We start from the raw sequence: 21,279 nt of genomic DNA, 5'->3' as shown, positions 1-21,279 counted from the left end.
ATTATTATCCCAGAATGCGGTAAAATGAGTTTTCCAATGAAAATAAAGCATTATATATTATAATTCAGAATAAGTGGCATCGCGGTAGGCGTTGGAAATTCAAATTTACGTTGGCAGCAAGACCTTTGCTAATAATACCCTAGTTTCGATGCTGTTGGTAACCTTCGCTTTTAATTTGGCCTTGATATTATCATTGGAATCGTTTTGTGTTTATTTTCTTGTTATAAGTATTTGGAATTTCCTTGTTTAATTTATGAAAAGTGTATTATTTGTCTGGGGGTTATCTCTGCTGTGGGTGAAAACCATGTCAAAATTATGTAACGCATAACCTCAGAATAAAGTAATGACGGTTTCACATGTTTACTAAATTTTTTGACATAACATAAAGCTCACTTTAGAGAATCAACGCCTACCGCGATGCCACTTATTCGGAATTATACAGGGTTATTCACGAGAGGGGTATTTCTGAATTTCTTTTTGCCGCAACCCATTATACACATTGCAACATCTTGATTTCAAATTTTGAAAATAATTATAACTGAATCCACGACGGCTCTTAGTCCTGTCTCTTTGACGTTAAAGCAAAAAATCTTTGTCAATTCGAAAAAAATGTTTTTACAATAACGACGAAAAGACTGATATGATCCTCATGTTGGAGAGCGTGGAAGGAATTCTGTCGCCCCTGCGGATGTTTCCAAGCCGATGGTAGACACTTCGAACACCTTTTACATTAACTTAATTTGTGAATTTATTTGTTGAATTTTGATTAAATATAGGTTATCTGCGAATCTGACATTTCTGACAAATCTATTCAGCGTACTTTGATTTCTAATTTAAAAGAAACAACACATTTGATTTAGTAGTCACTGCCATTGTATTGTTGGTTGCGACAAAATAAAAATTCAGAAGTACCCCTCTCGTGAATAACCCTGTACTATAGTTCATTTTTAATCCCATAGAAAAAGTCAGGCAGCCCAATATACAGTTATCAATGCTGTCTAGATCCCTTAGATTCATTTAAAATTGATGTGGATCCACGATGCTGCTAAAATTTCTCTTTGTCAAAATCTCCGTCAGTCTGACAAGGTTTTGACATTTGATAATAAATTTTAATTAAAATGAGAAAACGTGTTTAATGTAGAATTAATGAATAAAAAAACAGTAAGTTAGTAAATAGAAACAATAATTAACGATAACTCAGACATGTTATGGATTTAAAAAATCAACTTTCATCTTCGAATTCTTCCGGTTAATCCGAATCGTCATCAGATTCTCCAAGGTGTATAATCACTTAATCAGTGGTTCCACAGTCACTTCAATACACACATCCAATTCCCACATCTGCACTTCTTTAGTTTAACCGTATCCCCAACCTTAAGTTCCGCATGTTCATAACAGACATGTTTGTAAATGTGCACAATCATGTTTTTTTCGAATACGCATAAGGGCGATTTATTTTTCGTTGAACATAATTTGTTCTGTGTGTGCCATCGATAATCACTTTTTAAAAACCCTTGACCAAACTAGCCCTTAAATTAATACTTAATTGACAGTAACACGAATTGATATTAATGCATTTATTGTGGCACATGGCATCGTGGATTAAAGTAATCTACAAAATTCTTGTGAACTATTGAAAGTGTATATTGGGCTGCCTGATAAAACAAAAGATGAAGTATAGTTTGTCCAGCGAGAGATTGGTCGACATAAAAATCACTAAATTCTACGTAGAGAAAGTACAACTAAGTACAACGTGATCAAGAATGACTGTATCTGTTGGTAACAATGAAAATTTGAATGATTTTGGTACCACTGTAATCTAAACGTATTTCCGGTTGTCAGCTTTGATAGAGTTGACAGGCGAATTTGACGTTTACCATCAAAGGGTCATTTTTGTAATAGCATGAACTAGCATGAACATACCCGACATAACCTATTTTTTTTTTAATGTCGTGTCAAGTTAAAACATCCGGTCAGTGCCAATTACGAAACAGAAAAACACTAATATTTTTCAATTGTTTCATTGCCAACAAACTCAGTCATTGTTGATCACGCTGTAGAACCTAGCGCACATAAAATTTAAAATATATTCTTCAAGCAGTAACATTTTTGCCCTGAAATTATGCTGAAATTAATTTATTCTAGTGCATTTTCTAGTATTGGGTTACAAGTCTACAATTAAAAATCTCCCCACCTCTCGCTGGACGTAGTTTACCACTCTTGATTTGTTTTCTTGTTGATCACTCTGTATACTTTAAAGTACCACTTTACTAAATGATTTTGAATTGAGCTGTATAGTCCATTAATGTACCGTAGGATCAACAATTATTTAGATCAAAGAACCCTTTGAGATTTTGGACGTCCAAATCTTCTTGACGTTCAGACCTTCAGATGCTCTGGAATGCATGGAAGTATTTTTGGTTGCATATACCTGTTTCGATTTAAATTTGAAAATGTTTGCCATAATTCGGCCAAACAAGTAACAGCGCTGTATGTCCATTCTCCGTTATTGAAAACATCATTACGAAAGTAAGATTCAATAATGAATCTTTTATGTTCTGAAGTAAAAACCATTTTTGCTTTAAAATTTGATTTTAATAATGACAGTTGTTTTGAGTTAGCAAAGATACGAAAAATCTGACACTGTCAAAGTCATAGCCGCCCCTTATCCAAGTAATTGTTGATCGCACGGTATAAAATGTTAATCAATTGCTGTCACTATTCAAAATTTGGAATTTGCGACTAGAAAATATTAGAAATAATTTACCTTTCTAGACTAGAAGCAATGGGAGAATTATCCATACTGTAACATTCGTCCATCAAACGATGTGACTTGTAATTTTTTTTCTTTGGGGGCAGAGGCGGCGGTGTTATGCAGCTGTTCGGTTCCGATTGGCTTATATTAAACAAAACACTGGAATTGGCTTGGTTACTTTAAATCTAGTCTCACAAAACACATGCATGTACAGTAACAGACACAATTTAAGATGAAGTCTGAGTGATGTCACTTTTCTCTTGGAAGATTTGAAGGCATGCTTAACTCAATTTGATTTAGTTACAATAACAACATAGTAATTCAGGAATTCAATATGAATAAATTGTAGATAGACATCTGACCGCATGCTTGCGATGAAGAACCATCATTTTACGATTTAAATTTCACTCAAATACGTTTTGAAAATCCTGTCTGTGTCTGCACTTCGGTAGTAATACTAACCCGTCTGGTAACGGTGGTTTCGGTGGAGGACTCGAATCTCTCAATATTGATTCCGAACTGTGACTGCTCCTCACCATCGGTGGGCTACAAGAATTCTGTTCTAAAAGTTGTCGTTCTCTTGGTGTCAGTGGAATATCAGGTAAAGAGTTTCGTTGTGCTGGCATTTCTAAACTGGTGTTAACGTATGACGATCTTGGTGTTGTCTTATAAGAAATATGTTGTTGAGATATCTTTTCTTGAGCCAACTTTATAAGATCTTGCACAGCTATTTCCACTTGAGCAACGATCTCATTAACATTATCTTTAGTCAACTCGGTGCTTTTATCGTCTATCAAAGCGTCGTCGCAAAGTTTTATCAACCTTGCCACACTCTGATACATGCGATTGGTGGCTGAAAAAATTGCACTACTCGAGTCTGACGATACCGACGATCTAACGGCCAAATTGATCTGCCACACCGTGTCCAAAACTATGGTACCATTCCCAGGCAACATCTCCAGCTTATGTTTAGCAACGACATCTCTGAAATGTTTCAACGTTGCTTGCGTCTGCTTCCACAAATGGTCCAGTTCTTGCATAGGCCCTTTGGTCGTTGGATATGAGCGATCGACCATCTCCGCTTTGGACGGTCGATCTTTAGGACTGTGAGATCGTAAACCGGGTCCTGTTGGACTCCGCATTTGAGATATTTTTCCCAAAAAGTCGTCTTTGAAAGAACGGGCGCGTCTTGCGAGTTTTGTGCTTTTGAAAGATGGTTTGTGGCCGCCAGGGCCTGACCCGGCCAATGGTGAAGCAATCGGACTCTCGCTATCTGAAAAAATTAGTATTTTAAGAAAAAGGCGTTTCGAAAAAATATTGGTACAAATTTTTATTGAAAATGTATTATTTCAGAACAATAGTATCAAGAAAAAAAACAATATCTCCGATTATAAACCAATAAATAAAATGCCAGAGGGAAATTTAGTGAGTCAAGTCAGAAATCATTAATAGAAAGTAAATGATTTGTAAATAACTAATACACAAAATTTTACTCAGAATAAAAATGTTTGCTATCAAGTATGTACAGTTAATTTCAAAATTATAGAGTACACCTAATTTTCTACAGTGTAACTTACATTTTTTGTCAATGATCAATGTCAATTTTGATAAACAAAATGCCTGATCTAACTGAAAACGCGAAAGTGCTCATTTTTTCTAAATTAGAAGGGCGGTCGATCCGGAGGGTAGCACAGTATTATAACATCGCTAAGAGCACCGTGCAGAGAATAAAACACACACTATTATGGTGTTCTAAAATATCAGCGACATTTTATGTTGTCAAACTTACCTAACCTATGACGCTCAAATTTCAAAAAGGCGTCTTTACATGTGGAAAAAACTGTAATAAATCGACTTCTTGATTTTTTAGGTGTACTCGATAATTTTGAAATTAACTGTACCTGTATTCTACGAGTATGTATACCTAATTTAAATTATTCCACACATTTTTATATACAGGTTGTTTGATAAAAAACGCCCCAACCCATAACTTTTTTATTTATTATCCGATTTCAATGAACAAAAAAACCAAAGATATGGTTTTTCATGCGCTACGAAGCAGCCATAAAATTTTTTTTTTTTTGGCGTTATTTTTAATAGCTAACGATAGTCAACTTTTTTTTTTAAATGAACACATGTAGTTTTTTAGGCTTAGTCTAGTAAAGTATTTTTTTCTGAATCTAATGATGTATTAAAAGTTATCATTTGGTCCATAGCTGACTGAAAAAAAAATAAAACAATTTGTAATTGTGGTTCAGCTTATTATGAAATTTTCGGGTGTGCCGTGAAAAACAATTGGAATACAAATAGCAACAAATGTCAAGTGTGAGTTTGAAAAATTTCAGGTGCAATCTTGAAGAGTTTTATTATTATTTTCTTGGAAAACATGAATAATAATAATAATTTAAATAATTAAGTTTTTGTTTTTGACTAATTACGATTTTTATTACACTCGAACATAAAATAATAGTCAAATGACTGCTATCCTGCATGACTGACAACGTTGTTATTTTATACTTAAATAAAAAAAGTTTAAAAAATCAGATGAAAATTTCTAAGTTGACGTTTAGATGACATTTATCGTACTTTGAATTCCGATTGTTTTTCACGGCACCCTTAAAAATTTTATAATAAGCTGAACCACAAAAAATTGTTTTATTTTTTTTTCAGTTAGCTATGAACCAAATGATAACTTTCAATACATCATTAGATTCAGAAAAAAATACCTTACCAGACCAAGCCTAAAAAACTACATATATGCATTAAAAAAAAAAAAGTTGACTATCGTTAGCTATTGAAGATAACGCAAAAAAAAAAATATTTTATAGCTGTTTTGTAGCGCTTGAAAAACCATATCTTTGATTTTTTTGTTCATTGAAATCGGGTAATAAATAAAAAAGTTATGGGTTGAGGCGTTTTCATCAAACAGCCTGTATTTTTCTGAAAATTTTGTTTAAACTTTTCCTTGCAAAAATCTTTCTTTTATGAAAAAATTAAGACACATTTTTTTGTTTTATCATAAACAAAGTAAAATTACCCCCTTCGTATAAATTCTGAAATATGTTTGAAAGAGAACTTAGACACTATTGAAAATATAAACACATTTAATATAATAAACGAGTTGTATTGTTATAAATTAAATGTTACATTTCCGGAGGAGTAATTATAGTGCAAGTTAAATACCTTCAAAAAAAACATTGCACTTTTTAATGCTAATTATATGATTGTAAAAAGACACTAATATAAATCAAAAGAATTTAGTAAAATTTTAAACTTGGTAAATGACACGTTAAAAACAGCTTCAAGGTGAGGTAAAAATGATTCAAATTGGAATCTTATTGTAATATCAATAGGTACAGTCGCGAGCAATAAATTTTGGTCGTGAAGGTCATTGTTTGACGCAATAGAAGATGCTCCATTGTAAAACAGTCGTAAATGTCATAACCTATCATCATGTTGTATGACATTAATTGTCATTTTGTTCTCATTTTTTTGACACTTTGTTGACATGGGCATAATCAGGCAGGGAAATTTTTTAAATTTGTGACAATCTAACCAAATTCTGAAATGACATTGACGACCAAAATTTATTGCCCGGGACAGTACGTAAATTATTTTGTCATCAAAAATATTTATATTGAATGCATTTATTATATAATTCAAAACCAGCTAAAGCCACTTATGATTTTGTACTACTTCTATTACGCTCTTATCTGAAGCAAAAAATGCATTTAACGTATAAAAATTCTCATGAAAATAGCGTCGACGTCAGGAATTTACAAATATTTGCTTTAACCGAGACATAATGTGATATACATATAACACGATATAAACAATTCGGTCACAATTTGATGTGAAATTCTTGTATTACGTAACAAATGAAACGCCATATGCCAGGAAATGAATGTAATAAATTGTCTTTTAATCCAGCAATGAATAATAATGATACATTTTTTAATAGTATATTGGGATATAAGGTTAGTATACATAAGTGCGTTATAACAGAATCGAGGAAGACTTCGACTTCGTTTCGATTTTTCAACTTCCGAGATTCTGTTATGATGGCACTTAATAATCGTATAGTCCATAACGTTTTTCGCACAATCGCTTATACGAAATGAATTGACTTTAAAGTAATTTTTTTGAAAAGAGTATTTTGAAGGCATTAATGTCATTAATTATTTACCGCATTCGATATTGGTGTCATTAATTACTTACCGCATTAGGCCGGTAAGTTCAACTTACAGATTGTGTCAACAACAATAGTAAGTACCTAACTAGTAATGTAAGAACACGATTGTGCGAAAATATATTAAATGACATCAAGTTAAAAACGCTGCGTATTTCTTAAACATTTAAGCAATATTTAATCTCAGATAGCTACGTATTTCAAATCAACTTGATCGAAATCCCTTCGTATCACTTCCAAGTAGAACGGAAATTATTTACTTAGAAAATCTATTATCTATTTTCACCTAAATTTTATGGGTCATATATAATGTATACAATTAACTTACTGGTTCTGTTGGGAGCAACACTGCAACATTTAAAAAATTTAATTGTTAATTTTGAATACATTATATGCAGGTATATCAGACAGATAAAAACACAGTAAAATAAATGTCTTCATTGTGTCGGATAAGATTGTTGAAGCAACACAAATATGAAATAAGAAATGAATAAATAAAAAAGAATAGTTCAGTTTATTTTGTTATTATGTTATCTGATAACATGGAAAATGTTTCTAAACTCTTAATGTAACACAGAAAAATACCTTATGAAAAACAAAAGATGTGTAGAATGACACGTTGCCAGATTGTTCATGTAAGCATTTGAATATGAGTCAACAAGGGAATCAGAAAGCAAAGTAAGTAAAAAAAATCAATTCTATAATTTATAGAGCAGCCTAGGAATAGTTATTTTTATCTCAACAATCAGTTATCCATTTGTTTTTAAAAAATGCAACCCACAGCGAACTTTAATTATCCGATTGAGATCGTAATGGATAACACTATCATGTATTCTCATCAAAAACATTGTAATACCGGGTGATCAAGAAGGACTGTTTAAGTTGGCAGTACAATTAAGAAAAATTTTTAATTCGTTTATTTATAACACTGCAACTGGATATGTTTTGTTGGTTTATTTGACAAATATCTGATATAGGTATAGCATTAACAACGACAAGCCACCAACAACCGGAACTTACTCCTGTTATACGATTTAAAATACGATCCAGTGTTACCAACTTAAACAGTCCTTCTTGATCACCCCGTATAATCCTTGTTGTGATTTCATATAACGCGATTTGTTAACTGTGGATACTTTTTAGCACTGTGTGTCATTTTTTCGGTATAACGAGATTCCAAAGTAAAACTAATCGGTATCGCACATAACCAAACCCCATTCTATTTCCAATAACAAAGCAATTTTGTTTTTTGCATATCGTAATGAAAGTAGCACTTGTTTACACGAAAAATCGTGGTGGAAAGTAGTACTTTTTTGCAACATTTTATTCCACTTCCTTGGAGATGATTGTCAAAGCACGCCAATTTTTTTTTTGTAATTTCATATAAATCCTTTTAGACCAAATTTCTCAACTTACATCGATATGCAAAAAAATAGTGTGTACACCACGTTATGAAAGTCTCTTTTTTTCACTTATTTGCTTGATTAACTCGGGCTACGCCCTGGTTAATAAATCTGCAAATTCGTGAAAAAAAGTATGACTTTCATAACTATGTAGTTGTACAAATAACTATTCTGACATTTATATAGTTTGTAAAATTAGGTAATTTTTCTGGGATATTTGTGTTTGGAACGAAGAAAAATTATAAAAAATTAATAATCACTTTTTTAATTTAATACAGTTTGTCTCAGAACTGCCTCCCCATAAAAAACAGGGATGTGGCGACAGCAAAAGAGACTCCAAGTTGTGTAAAATAAATTTTCCTGTAGCTCACATAACCCAGTTATCAAGTTTGCAATTTACCAATCCCAGAAATTCGTCCTCAGTTATTACTAAAAAATTGCACAGATTGCTAGACAGCAAAACTAATTATTGATATCGCAACAAAATTCGAAATCCCGGCAACGAAAAATTGCAGTCACCACTTAATGGTGCTCAACTCTGATTGGTCAAGTTTAGAATGTCTTTTCTCGATTATCACTTGAAATAACACTTTTTTTCTTAAAAATTCAGATACATAATTAATTACATTCACCCAAACACTCCCATTTTCTCTGGGGAGGCAGTTCTGGGGCACCCTGTATACAGTGTAAGTGTAAAGGACTAAAATTTCTGAAATTTATATCGTTGATTTTTGGCTATTGGATAGAAGTTGAACCCTATTGGCATTTAAGATCTTTGAGTTATTCGGTTGCTGGATGGAATAGAAAAGGTGACTTGTGTTAAACATAGATAAAGTTAGTTTTATACCCATGTTTTCGACTTATCTAGTACGATATATCGAAAATTGGTTCAAAATACTGCGAGTTTAAGATGTTTAAAGTTCAGGTTTACACACTTCCACATTTTCCGCTCTCAACCAACAAAACTACAAAAGAAATTTCTATATTGTCGCTCTGATGATGACAGCTTTACTGTAGAAACGCGTATCAGCAGTTTAGTAATAAAGTGTATTCGGTCTTATAAACAAAAAAGAAACATTTTGTTACAATCAAAAGAATGAGGTAACAAATATCTTAATTTTAATCAATGGTCTAATGGTTCTAATGGTCACGGTTTATTATAATAAACAGTAGTATGAGTACGAGGGCAATTTTTTATGTAATCTACCTAGCAATGAATATGAAAAGTTAAAATGAAAATTGTCATTCTGTTAAATAGCTGAACCTGAATAGACAATTTTAGCAAAATATGTTATGTCTGAAGACTTCTGTGCATTTTTTTATAAACTAAAATGAGTGAAATTCAACTCGAGTATCAAACTGGAATAAAATTTCTTACAAAAGAGGCCAATGGGCCAAAAGTGATTCATCAAAGGATGATCATCGTGTATGGGCATGAAGGCCCATCTTTATTTCAAATAAGATTTTGGTCTGAGCAGTTTTGCTGGGGTCGGGTCAGGTCAGGTCAGGTCAGGTCAGGTCAGGTCAAAATCAGGTCGACCAGTTGAGGCAAGAACTGGACATGATTTTTAAAAATTGAAGATTTGGTGCTGTCAGATCGGCGGATGAAGTTGACTTTTATTGCCAGGGGAAATGCAGTATCCGAAAATATTGTTTGGAAAGTTTTGCACGATGATTCGGCATGAACAAAGTGTTTGGACTTTGATTCCAAGCTTCCTTACGCCAGACCAAAACTTGTCAGGAAAGAAATTTCCCATGAAAATTGAAAAAGTTTTACAAGCCCCTATTATTATTTTTTTCCGCAAATTGGTACCGGGGTGTATCACTGGAACTCTCCTACCAAACAAGAATCAATGCAGTTGGGTTCACAAAGTTCGCTTCCCCCCAAAAAAAGCCAAAACACATTCTTCGGGCGGAAAGCGCATGGCAACCATTTTTTGGGCCGAGGAAGGGATTCTGCTTATTGAAAGATGGTAAAAGGTACTATAATCAATGGAGAGGTTTATTTGAAGACAATTTGAAGGTTAAAAGGAGCATTGAAATTGAAACGGCCTTCATCGTGGCGTCAAAAGAATCTGCTTCTTTCTGAAAATTGCAAGGTCCATAAGGCATGCAATATTCAGGCTGCAATGCAGGAATGTGGATTAACTGAACTGCGTCATCCATCGTACAGCCCCGACTTAGCACCCTGCGGCTTCTTTTTATTCAAAAAACTAAAAAAAAAACTAGGGGCCCAAAATTTACCACCGATAAATGAGCTAAAGACAGCTGTTGATGCTTATTTTGCAGAGCGTCGTAAGGAATGCGGAAACTCGAGAAACGTTGTATTAAGTGTATAAGCGTTAAAGGTAATTATGTAGAAAAATAAAGTTATTTGGTTCTCCTATGTGTTTTCTTTCATGGCTAGGTAGATTACATAAAAAATTGCGGTCGTACATCCGATTCTCAAACCCATTTTCAATATTTTGAAATTTTTTTTGGTCAGTGGACTGGCAGAAGCGGACCAACTGAGTAGACGGCCAGATTATTCGATTGAAATACTTAAAATATTTAAATTATTTCCCATGGCGACACTTCAAAAGTGTCGATTATGCCATACAACGTGCCACAATTGCAGAATTTCGTCAAAGAATTGTAGACGAGTGTCGTGGAATAATTTCCACAGTACTTCAAAATGTGAGAAATCCATTTGAGTTGTAATGTAATGTTATACAGCGTGTTCCAAAACTATCGCCAAAACATGTTATAGAGCAATTTCCCATATCCACGACCTGCTAGATAGTCAGAGTGTCTATAGCGGCCTGGGCGTAGACCGAAAAATCCTTAAACTATTTTGATCCTTTATTTGTAAAACCTTAAACACAGCATCTAGCGATCTGAGCTTTTAGTATGTTGTGATGCATAACATTAAATTTTCGCGGGAACTCTACGGTGAATAACCCTGTATTAACGCGAAATCGTAATCAAACGTTCTTTTTATGCGTCTGTCTGGTTTTACAGAGGTTTAAATTACTATAAAAATGGCAACATTGTACAGAAGATGTTCTGAATATGATAATAATAATTAGCAGCAGTAATCACAGTAACCATTTTGTTATAGTATACAGTCATAGTAACGACTTATACATTGCAAATTGTAAGGTAAGTCGATGTTGCCAAATGCAAATTTAAAACAGTTTTTGTTAATGGAAGATGTCAGTAATGTCAATCAAGCCATAAATAACGGAGATAGGGCTTGCGGCGTTTTCTAGGACGCACCCTGTATATCTGTTCGTTGGCCGGACTTTAGTTTTCAAGACAATCCGGGAGAGGGCTTTCACTGAACCAACCTGTAAATTTATATGTATGTAGTGGATTTGTTTGCACCTTAATTTTTTTTTGTGTATGTAATTATAAAATTACAAGCAACAAATTAATCCGTGTTTTATTAATTCAGACAAAACTAGATCATAACGTTGTTGTTTTCGTTAATTTATAAAAAATGAAATTGGGGAGCCAATCTGGGAAATAAAAAAAGATTCCATCCAAATTCTTTATCTCTAAAATTAGAAGACATTAATAAATATTTTAGACTAAAATTTATGTATTTATGTACATATTCCTTTACTGTAATAGACTGTTGTAAAAAAAATTCAGCTATGTGAAATATGACACAGATTTTTCTATATAATTGGTAAGGTGAACTGCTATGCCAACGACCGCACTGTATATCATAAAAAGCTGGTGTTAATATTCGCATTTATTTAAAAAATAATAAAACACAACAAAATCATGTGTTAGAATTTTTTTCAAAATTTGAATTTCTGTAACCACTTTATCCGACAATTTTCACGAACGATTTAATTTGAATACATCCAATGAAATAAAAGCGAAAATGACAAAACAATAAAAATTCCACACTGAGAAACCAAATACGTATTGGAATGAATTTTTTTTTTTTTAATTTTTAGTGGCGGGCGGAGAAAATGAGAATGACTTAAATCACTCTGGGCTGTATTTAAATAAAACTGTAATGGTTATCATTATTCAGTTTACGGCAGGGCCAAATTTTTGCCTGCCAGCACTTGCAAACGAAACCCTATTAAGCTAGTGTGACACGATACTAAATTTCACAGAAAATTCTGTAAAAATGACAAAGACAGACTATAATCCTGATCGCTCATTGGTCCTGATCGAGGGTCTCTCTCATTTTCTAACAAATTTTCTACAAAATTTAGCATCGTGTCAAACTAGCTTTAAAAGAAATCGGTTGGGCAGAATTTTTAAAAATATTTATAAAAATAGAAAATAACAGGATACATATGTATTTCATAAAATCTAACAGAAAAAAGTAAATAAAAAATATAACAAAATTATTTGAATGGGTATTATTCCACATCATCATCTTCGCTGTCAGATGATTCGTCGTTGACATCGATTATAATTTGGAAAGTCATTATTTTCTAAAAAACTGTCTTCAATTTTTTTTTACGTGGTTCACACAATTTATCTGGTATCATATTTAAAGTTAAAAAATAATCGCATAAAAGAAAGTTTAAAAATCTTAATTTGATAATATGTAGAGCCTTTAACAATTGTAGCAGAGCATGTAACAAGAAACCAAAAATGTGATAAATCCAACACGTCGTATATGCAATACCGTGTAAAAGAAACACGCCTTGCGACATATGAACTTGGTAAAACAAGTTTGACATTTAAGGTAAGAACAATTTTCACAAAAACCTACTACCAACTATGGAATATGGAATTAAATATGTGAGAATTGTTTAATGTGAGAAAGACGTCCTATTTCAAACTGATATTGTCTTTTAAAATAATTTCTTCATTTTACGCTCTCGTCATTATTTGAAGTAGTGTTTCGGGTACATTATACATGAAAATAAAATAAAATTTTTGAGAGAATCTCCCTTGTGTCTATATCGGTGTATTTCCGGCCACTTTAAAATTCAACATAAGCACCTAATCCCATAAAAAATGCTTCAGCGGCGTACGCTGTATAAATAAGTAATGAAATAAAATTTTTGAGATGGTCTCCTTAGGATGTCTCTCTTTACGTACAATTTACATACAATGTTACAAAACAAATTTGCATGCATCCTTTACTATAAAAGGATGTACCTAACCATATTTAAGACTGATAAAGTTTACCAATAATGACGTCGACATGTGTCATAACATACGTGATTAATAAGTTACATATCGTTTTAATAAAATAAGAAACACACACATAGACGTAATTTTCCGGCACAATTCTGTTTTAAGAACTTACTAATGCAGACACCACGCATGCTTTTTCATTGTTACTAAGGTTTCATGAATCTCACACAAGTCTTATAAATATACATAAAAATAACATTACTATATACAACTATACCTGTATTTGAATTTTGTACGATTATAATATTATTCCGTAGCAATGCATTCCACACATCTGTATTAAACCAAAACTATAAAAGTTTAACGATCAAACTAGTGCAATAACCGAATGCACAAAAATGACTAACGAGGAAAAACTATTTTCGTGTTTTTTTTATCATACAAATGAGTCAAAACAACACACCACAAAACACGAAGCAATCACTGATAAACATGGTAACATGACTGCTAAGCTTGACTGACTTAAGCGATGCTACCGATTCAAGAAACAGACGACGAGTAGGGGAGTTATTTACTGAAACAACACGCATGATGTGTTGAAAAACATAACCTATCCCACTCTCTTTTTCAGCCTTGTATGGGAAAGACCCCATTGTATTTTAATATTTTACAATAAGAGTAAAAACGAAACACTTAGATTTAAGACTTTTGTATTCTTAAAAATTATAAACTTTTTGTGTGAATTGTGAATTTTTTCAATGATATTAGAATTTCAGCGCGTTTTTATTTAAACACTTTAAATTAATGAAATATTTTCGTGTTTATTTTCGGTTCATGTAAATATTTGGATGTTAAAGGAACAGAGGTATGATTGTACTCTTGGTATTTAAAGCTGGTTTTCAACACAATCACAAAATATATTTAATGAAGAAGTTAAATGTTGCGATAAGGCGTCTGTTTGGTAATCCGTAAACAACAACGAAGCCGGAGATGAAAACAGAACCCGATTATTAAGTGGGTTTCAAATAAAAATATATGCCCTAACGTAATGTTTAACAATATTATTTTCAAAAATGACTGAAATAATAATATTTTTATACCAAATTTCCAAATAAACTTTATCATCATAAAAAAAGAAAAATCACAAACAAATTAACTCACAGTAACCATGAACTCTTAAAATTAATTCATACTTTCACTATCCATAACGATATGTAAAAGCAGCCATCGAATAACAATTTATATAGGTTTTCATTTCTGAAAGAATTTATTTGGATGAGATTACTCGCCCAAATGTTTATCTGAAAATGTCTCCAAAAAATTGTCTTTTTCGTTTTTTTATTTTATTAATTGTTCAAACCATTTTCATATAAGATTAAAAAAAGTGTTAAAAAGTTATTAATCATGCAAACATTCACAAGTTCCTTCACAATGTCTCACTAACGTCACACTTCCTGTATTACACCACCTTCAAGTTAAGTGATGGTCTTATGTAATTTTTAATTATGTAGGTTATAAAATGGAGCAATGGTTTTTGTGGAATTTTTAAACGAGAAAAAAAAACGACAGACATGACAAAGCAACTTAAGACTTTTACAGTCTTACTAGACGTAAATTTTACTTATAACATAATATTCAACATACAGTGTATAAATTTAAAATGTTATACCTACTTTTATGATCTACATGCGTTACTGATAAGTTTTATCGTTTTGTATTTGCTTTACTATTTTTCTTATAATCGTTTAGCATATTGTTGAGGACAATTCATGAGGGGAGACGACAATTTTAACATTTTTTGGCTTTACTTTCTAAAATTCCTTTTAATTTTGATTTTTGAAAATTGTATTTTATGTAAGAGAACTATCTCTTTTCTTCTCAAAACCGACACTTTTACAATTTCAAAATAGGTACCCAATAATTTACTTACATGTCCAGTAATATGTAGTCACACAATTTTAATTCAACAGTATCTTCGTTAACACCCCTAGGCTGCGAATGATCATCACACTATAACGTTTTCGTGTGGCTCTTAAGGCTCAAAACTTCAAAGTCAAATGAAAATAATATATCAATCGATTCGCTACTAGATTTGAACACGGTGATATCCTCGCATCTCGTTTGTCCGTCCGCCTGAATATTCCCAGATAAATTATTAATCTAATGTTCTATAGTCCCAAGAGCGTGCCGCAATTTGTATGTACATATAATGATGTATATGATGTGTTAAGAAACAATTTACCTTGATAAGAAAACCTTGTAAATTTACAGTTAGTCTATTAAATAACAATCATATGCGAGTAGACTTTATTTTCCCACTCTATCCTTGTTTTATTTTTGTATGATTGTTCATTAGTAAAATTACGAATGTAATGTCGTCATTTCTAATGGAATTAAGTAATCATCAACGGCGTTAACATTAATGCAAAATTGAATTCGAAGTGTCTTTACATACATTCCAGCAAAATTTCTGCGTACCTAATGTTGTTAACAGAACTTCATTTAAATCATAAAAGCCTTTTATGACTTGAAGAAATCGTGCAACCGTATCAAAGTTATCATATCAGAGAGAAAAAACACATCATAAGTTACCACATATTCCATGTAAGGAAAGAGTTAAAATCAAATAAAAATAAAGTTATCTCTAGATGTAACAAAAATACACAATAAATAAATAGGTGTATGTGTCATATTCATATGTATACACTCCGCGACAACTGATCAGCCTCACTCCAAAATTACGCTTCTTTGCATGTTATGAAGTGAGTTCGATTTGTTTTGTTATAAACTAGGCAAAAATGAATAGGGAATTCCACATTTTTTCTTAGAAAGCAAAATAATTGCCCCAATCCTCCCACGTATTCTTAAACACTAGATAAATTTAAAATGTTACAGGTACTCCCTCGCTGTTGTGGCACTTTTAATGCTACCTCTATAATTTTTTCCATAATTTTCAATATCTTGAACAAAATTATTGACGACTTTAGCACTACGATGGATTCTTCTGGCAATTTCTCGATTGGAGTACCCTTCTTCTCTTAAACAATTAATATTGCCAATCTCTTCGGCAGTTAATCTTTTTCCGCGACCCATTTTATTTTAACAACTTCAAAGTTTAATGTAAATAACCTATTTTTTCTGGGATAATTGTTGCTTACAATTACAGGAAACATCCGTAAACTTTGCCGAAATCGAAAACTTTTTTTCAAGGTTAACATCAACACCCCTGCTTTAAAACTGACGTTTCTTTGACATTTCACAGAAAAATTTGTATACCAGTGGCGTCGCGTTTGGCAATAAAGCTGGTAAATTACCCGTTCTTACGAATGTAAAATGTAGCGTTTGAGACCACAAATTGTCTACGCCCAAGCACTGAACGCTTATTTGCATAGGATTCCGCTACGACATGACCGATAATTTGCAACGCCTGCTCTGGTTTGTTTTCTTTTTGATCACTTTGTAGAAGTTAATTTTGTTTAATGTAAGAAGTTTATTAACTCAACAAAGGTACAACGGTTTTGAAGATTTCCCAAAACCCTGTACATACATATTATGTTTTGAACCAATTTTAATCTTAAAATATAGCTATTTATTATACAAGTGTCTTATAAGGCAAATAAGTCACGAAAGAAATGTTTAGCCACGAGAGCTTGCTCGAGTTGGGTATGCTTCTTGAGTGACTTATTAGCTGTTAAGGCACGAGTGTAATACACAGTTTTATCCAACACCTCCTTCTGTAACAGTTCTTATTCTTTTTGATGTTCAATAAACTGTTCAATTCTCTCTAAACTCGTTAATTATAAAAACAGTTTAATTATGGGTTAATAAGTCCAGTAGTGTTTTATAGACTTCATAATATAATCAAAATCGGCATTACGACTCATAATAAACAGGTGTTGGAGCTATAAGCCTGTCTCATTATTTTATTTATTATCAATTGGGTTTCGCGTCAGGAGGCGATCAAGTGAAATTAATCAAAATTCGATTTTTTTTTAAATCTAAATAGGTTCAAACTAATACAGAAAACAGAAATCTGAAAATAAAAAAAATTAAAACGCATCACACTGCCGATTATTTGCAATCAATGAAGGTGCCGCACAACTGACAGGAATTTATGACGTAGTTACATTAACTGCCTAATCACAAACCAAACCAGAAGTAAGATTTACAATAGGTACCCCATCGCCAAACTGCAGGTGTACGAGTATATACTTACCCTGTCAGGGTCGAACTCGACTATTTTATGCCTAGCAATTTCGGCAAAGATTTAATAAAAGAACGTGCTTATTAAGACAATGTTAATGTTTGCAATTTTGTTTATTTCTTATTACGCTATAACTTGATAACAAATGAAAATCGGATAAGAACATATGAGTTTGTTTTACATTATTTTCACGTGTGAATACACTCATGGAGTTTCGGCCGTTCCTCCCGACTCACCCTGTATACCACAACTTAAAGAATCAGCCATTACGAATTCCTTCGGTAATTTTAGGACACTTGTATGGTAACCAAAGGAAATTCAAGTCGGCACAACCGAAACGACAAATTTAATACGATGACACGAAAATAACGAAATTTGCTTTACAAAAAGTTAATACGGTGAGTGTGGTTAAATTAAATCATGTTAGCTTAGTTTTTCATTTTGCCCTAGATCAAAATTCAACAGTGCTGCCACTGTATTTTTTATGTAAGTAAATTGCGGTGTTGGTGGATCTTTGATATGTGAACTGGGTAGTCTTTAAACACAATTTCTGAACCAAGTATTTATAGAAAACGAAATAATTTTATTGTTAAGGGCGAATATTAAAAAATAACGTTGTAACGGGTGAGGGTGATTTAAAAGAAAAATCATAAAACTTATCTATCATTGCACATTTTGAACATGCAATATGAATATACGGAAACCCTACTTTAATATCACTAATGCCCGTTTGCACCGTCGTACTAATCAATGCTGCAATGCATTGCTTAGTACGACGGTGCAAACAGGCATAAGGGGCAAGCACTAGAATTTCTTGACTGTGGATGTATAGTGATCCCAAAACTCCAACGTTTTATGATAGGCGCAGGTAATGGACGTAAATAAACGTAGTAAAGGGTTGGTCTTTAGCCTGGGGGCTCTGGATTTAGAAAGAGGGCAGACGGTACCAGGTAGTCTCTCTTGGACTAGTGCTCGTCTTCTCATTACTCCTCTTCTCATTAGGAGGTGTCAAATACTAATCTCCTCGTTATTAGTATTGCCTATCATAAAACGTCCGAAGTTATACAAAACTTTTATTTAGTGCGATTCTGATTCAAAATTTAGCAACATTGTTATTGAACAACATTGATTTTGCATAGATCAAACCAATCAACAGCTTCATATCATAGCAACTGCAACCTTGTTATAATAGCAATATTGGTAAATTTTAAAACAGAATCGCACCAATTATCACTCTCATATTAACATACCCAGCTTTGAAAACAAAATTTTGACGTTAGCGGCGTTATTTTTTTCAACGTTTTTTTGGCGTAATACAAATGAAAATTCGTAAAATTCGAAAATTATAACAGTGTGAGTGAAAGTGTTGAAAAACCAGAGTGAAGGTAAGCCATTTAAAAATTCCTAGTATAAAATTCACATAATTACAATTGAAAAACTAGAAAACAATAACATTTTCCTAATAACATGACAAATTAACTTACAATGACATAATGAAATTAGTGGAAATAGTTCTTTTATTCACTGAACGCCCAAGTGGAAGCAAAAAAACTTTGATTCTTTGTTCAGTGTTCATCGTTGCCATTGATATTTTAACAAGATCGTATTTCGATCTCAAACATGTAGTGCAACATATCCTTGAATTTAGATTAAAGCAGTCGTGTATGATTTGATGGGTAGCATATGTTTATTAACTTTGGGTGTTAATACTGTCATTTCTATTTTTTGTTCCTCACCCACGGCATTTTTGTTAGTGGTCGTCGTTGCTCACGCTTAAATCAATTCAAGAAAACGTTATCCGATTGCAGTTATGGGTGATACCGACGCACCGACGACCGAAAACCCTCCCGAATCTCAAGAAAACGCCACTTGCGATATTACCAAACCTTCGATTGATATTTTAAAGGAGGCCAAACCAAGTGAAAATATCGCAATTACCGATCCAATCGAGAAAACTGAAAATACGCCACTCATAAATGTTGAGACCACTGTTAAAGCATCAACAGTAGACGACACCGCTGTACAAAAAGATTCGCCTAAAAACGTTGAGGAACTCCCGAAAGATAAATTATGCGACATCCTTCCGAAGACAATCGATGAACTTAAAAATGATAATAAACCGATTGCTCAAAGCGTCAAAGACGAAATCGACGATGCCATAAAGCAGAAGGAAAAAGCATCGCTAAAGAACAGAAGCGATATTTTTTCTCTGAACGAAAACAAAAATCTGCCATCGACTATATTTTCGGTTGGAGGTGCTCCTTCGAAGACCATCCACATGACAACGAATACCAACTCAAGTAAAACGTCGTCTTCTAATGACACAATTGGATTAGCTGGCTCCAAGCAGAATCAATTTAGAAATCCCGTCACTGGCATAGGTGTCAGTTCAAATGATGAATTTAAAAATAAACCTTCAAAAAGAAAAGGTAAATGCAATATTGAAACAGTTTTAACACAAATTTGACGTTAATTGTCTTCTAAATCACATTTGAATTTTTAAAAAATTCTAATCTTAGGATTTATTTAATCCTATAATCGTTATTACAAATGCTCACTTTACCTAATTTTGGCACGAGCGAGTACTTGCGTAAACAAATTTTATATGAATAATTGGTTTTTCAGATGGGAACCCGCTGCTTGGAGTTGGTTACAAGGATGACGAAGAATTTTTCAATGCACCAACATCCCAAAGAATCCCACCTGGTGGTTATTCGAAAGGTTTATGGTGAACCAAAACCGACACAACTCACAAATTAGTAGTGGCATCGACAAAATTTTAATGATTTAGCAAATAAGACGTCTCACCTTCATTTTCGTTTAAAGGCGAAACTGATAATAAAACAGTCCAGTGTCGTCTTGGCCATTTCTTTGTGTTGTTATACAGTTTATATTTACGTCTTCCACCTCTTGGTTCATAAAGTAAATCATCATAGTACAGCATCGCACTAAGAACAACTCAAAAATCGATGTTTCTAACTCGCGGATTTTTTTGTACTAAAAATTACGAACGACTCCTAAACTAAAATTAATTCCGCACAGCATCCAAACAATTCGGGATAAATAAATCCTATTTTTATCTCTCATTGTCAATTACATTAGTGCTAGTTGATGTAATGCTGCATCGAATACAATCATATACGCGATTAACAATTAAAATCGAACATCTGTCGAATCGATTTGTAATTTTTTCAAGACGAGTTGGTTGATTTTGTCGCGTAACTTGACCAAATTTCTGGCCTTTGTCCAGCACTGTAGGATTTACTTGGGCTTATTTTTAGAAAAGCCTGTTCGTAGGTAATTTTTGATACCAATTAGACTCAGTTTACTGAGTTCATTCACTCTGTCTGAACGCTATTTTGATTTTTTGTGCTTTTACTACAATCGCGATTAAGATTGTTTAACTAACAATTAAAATGTTCATACAATTTGATAATTTATTACAAAAATCGATAAGATATAATATCTAGTGGCATTAGGTTTCGTTGAATCGCAAAATATATTATCTTGATAAGTGATTAATTATTAAGAATCACACAAGATAGATACCTAATAAGTACATCAGCATAATAACTGATCAATGTAGGTATCTTTTTTTTATTTGCAAATGAGGACTTTTAATTAAACAAAC

At 32.8% G+C, this 21,279-nt stretch overlaps 2 protein-coding genes across 9 annotated transcripts in view; one reads left to right on the top strand and one right to left on the bottom strand.

Annotated features, from left to right (window-relative positions):
- Nucleotides 1–21,279, bottom strand: part of C3G (C3G guanyl-nucleotide exchange factor) — a 40,831-nt gene that overhangs the window by 18,880 nt on the left and 672 nt on the right. Inside the window, exons 1-3 of one of the 8 annotated variants that reach the window (XM_069054426.1) lie at nucleotides 20,457–20,613; nucleotides 3,218–4,028; nucleotides 2,768–2,914 (exon numbers count right to left, since the gene is read on the bottom strand). In XM_069054426.1, the coding sequence (XP_068910527.1) occupies nucleotides 2,768–2,914; nucleotides 3,218–4,028; nucleotides 20,457–20,592 (1,094 nt within the window). In that variant the 5' untranslated portion in view covers nucleotides 20,593–20,613. Of the gene's footprint in view, nucleotides 1–2,767; nucleotides 2,915–3,217; nucleotides 4,029–6,973; nucleotides 6,993–7,272; nucleotides 7,400–13,721; nucleotides 13,993–20,456; nucleotides 20,614–21,279 lie in introns of those variants that run through there. The other 7 variants (XM_069054428.1, XM_069054429.1, XM_069054433.1 and 4 more) reach the window with 7 other exon arrangements.
- LOC138135648 (microtubule-associated protein Jupiter-like) lies at nucleotides 7,600–20,504 on the top strand. The gene is made up of 3 exons (XM_069054444.1): nucleotides 7,600–7,622; nucleotides 19,457–20,077; nucleotides 20,274–20,504. The coding sequence occupies exons 2-3, from the start codon at nucleotides 19,459–19,461 to the stop codon at nucleotides 20,378–20,380; spliced, it is 726 nt and encodes a 241-aa protein (XP_068910545.1). The 5' UTR covers nucleotides 7,600–7,622; nucleotides 19,457–19,458; the 3' UTR covers nucleotides 20,381–20,504.

The sequence above is a fragment of the Tenebrio molitor genome, chromosome 7 (assembly GCF_963966145.1).
Source record: "Tenebrio molitor chromosome 7, icTenMoli1.1, whole genome shotgun sequence".
Lineage (NCBI taxonomy): Eukaryota > Metazoa > Arthropoda > Insecta > Coleoptera > Tenebrionidae > Tenebrio > Tenebrio molitor.
Note: the sequence above shows the minus strand (reverse complement) of the source record. Positions and strands in the feature narration are given on the sequence as shown.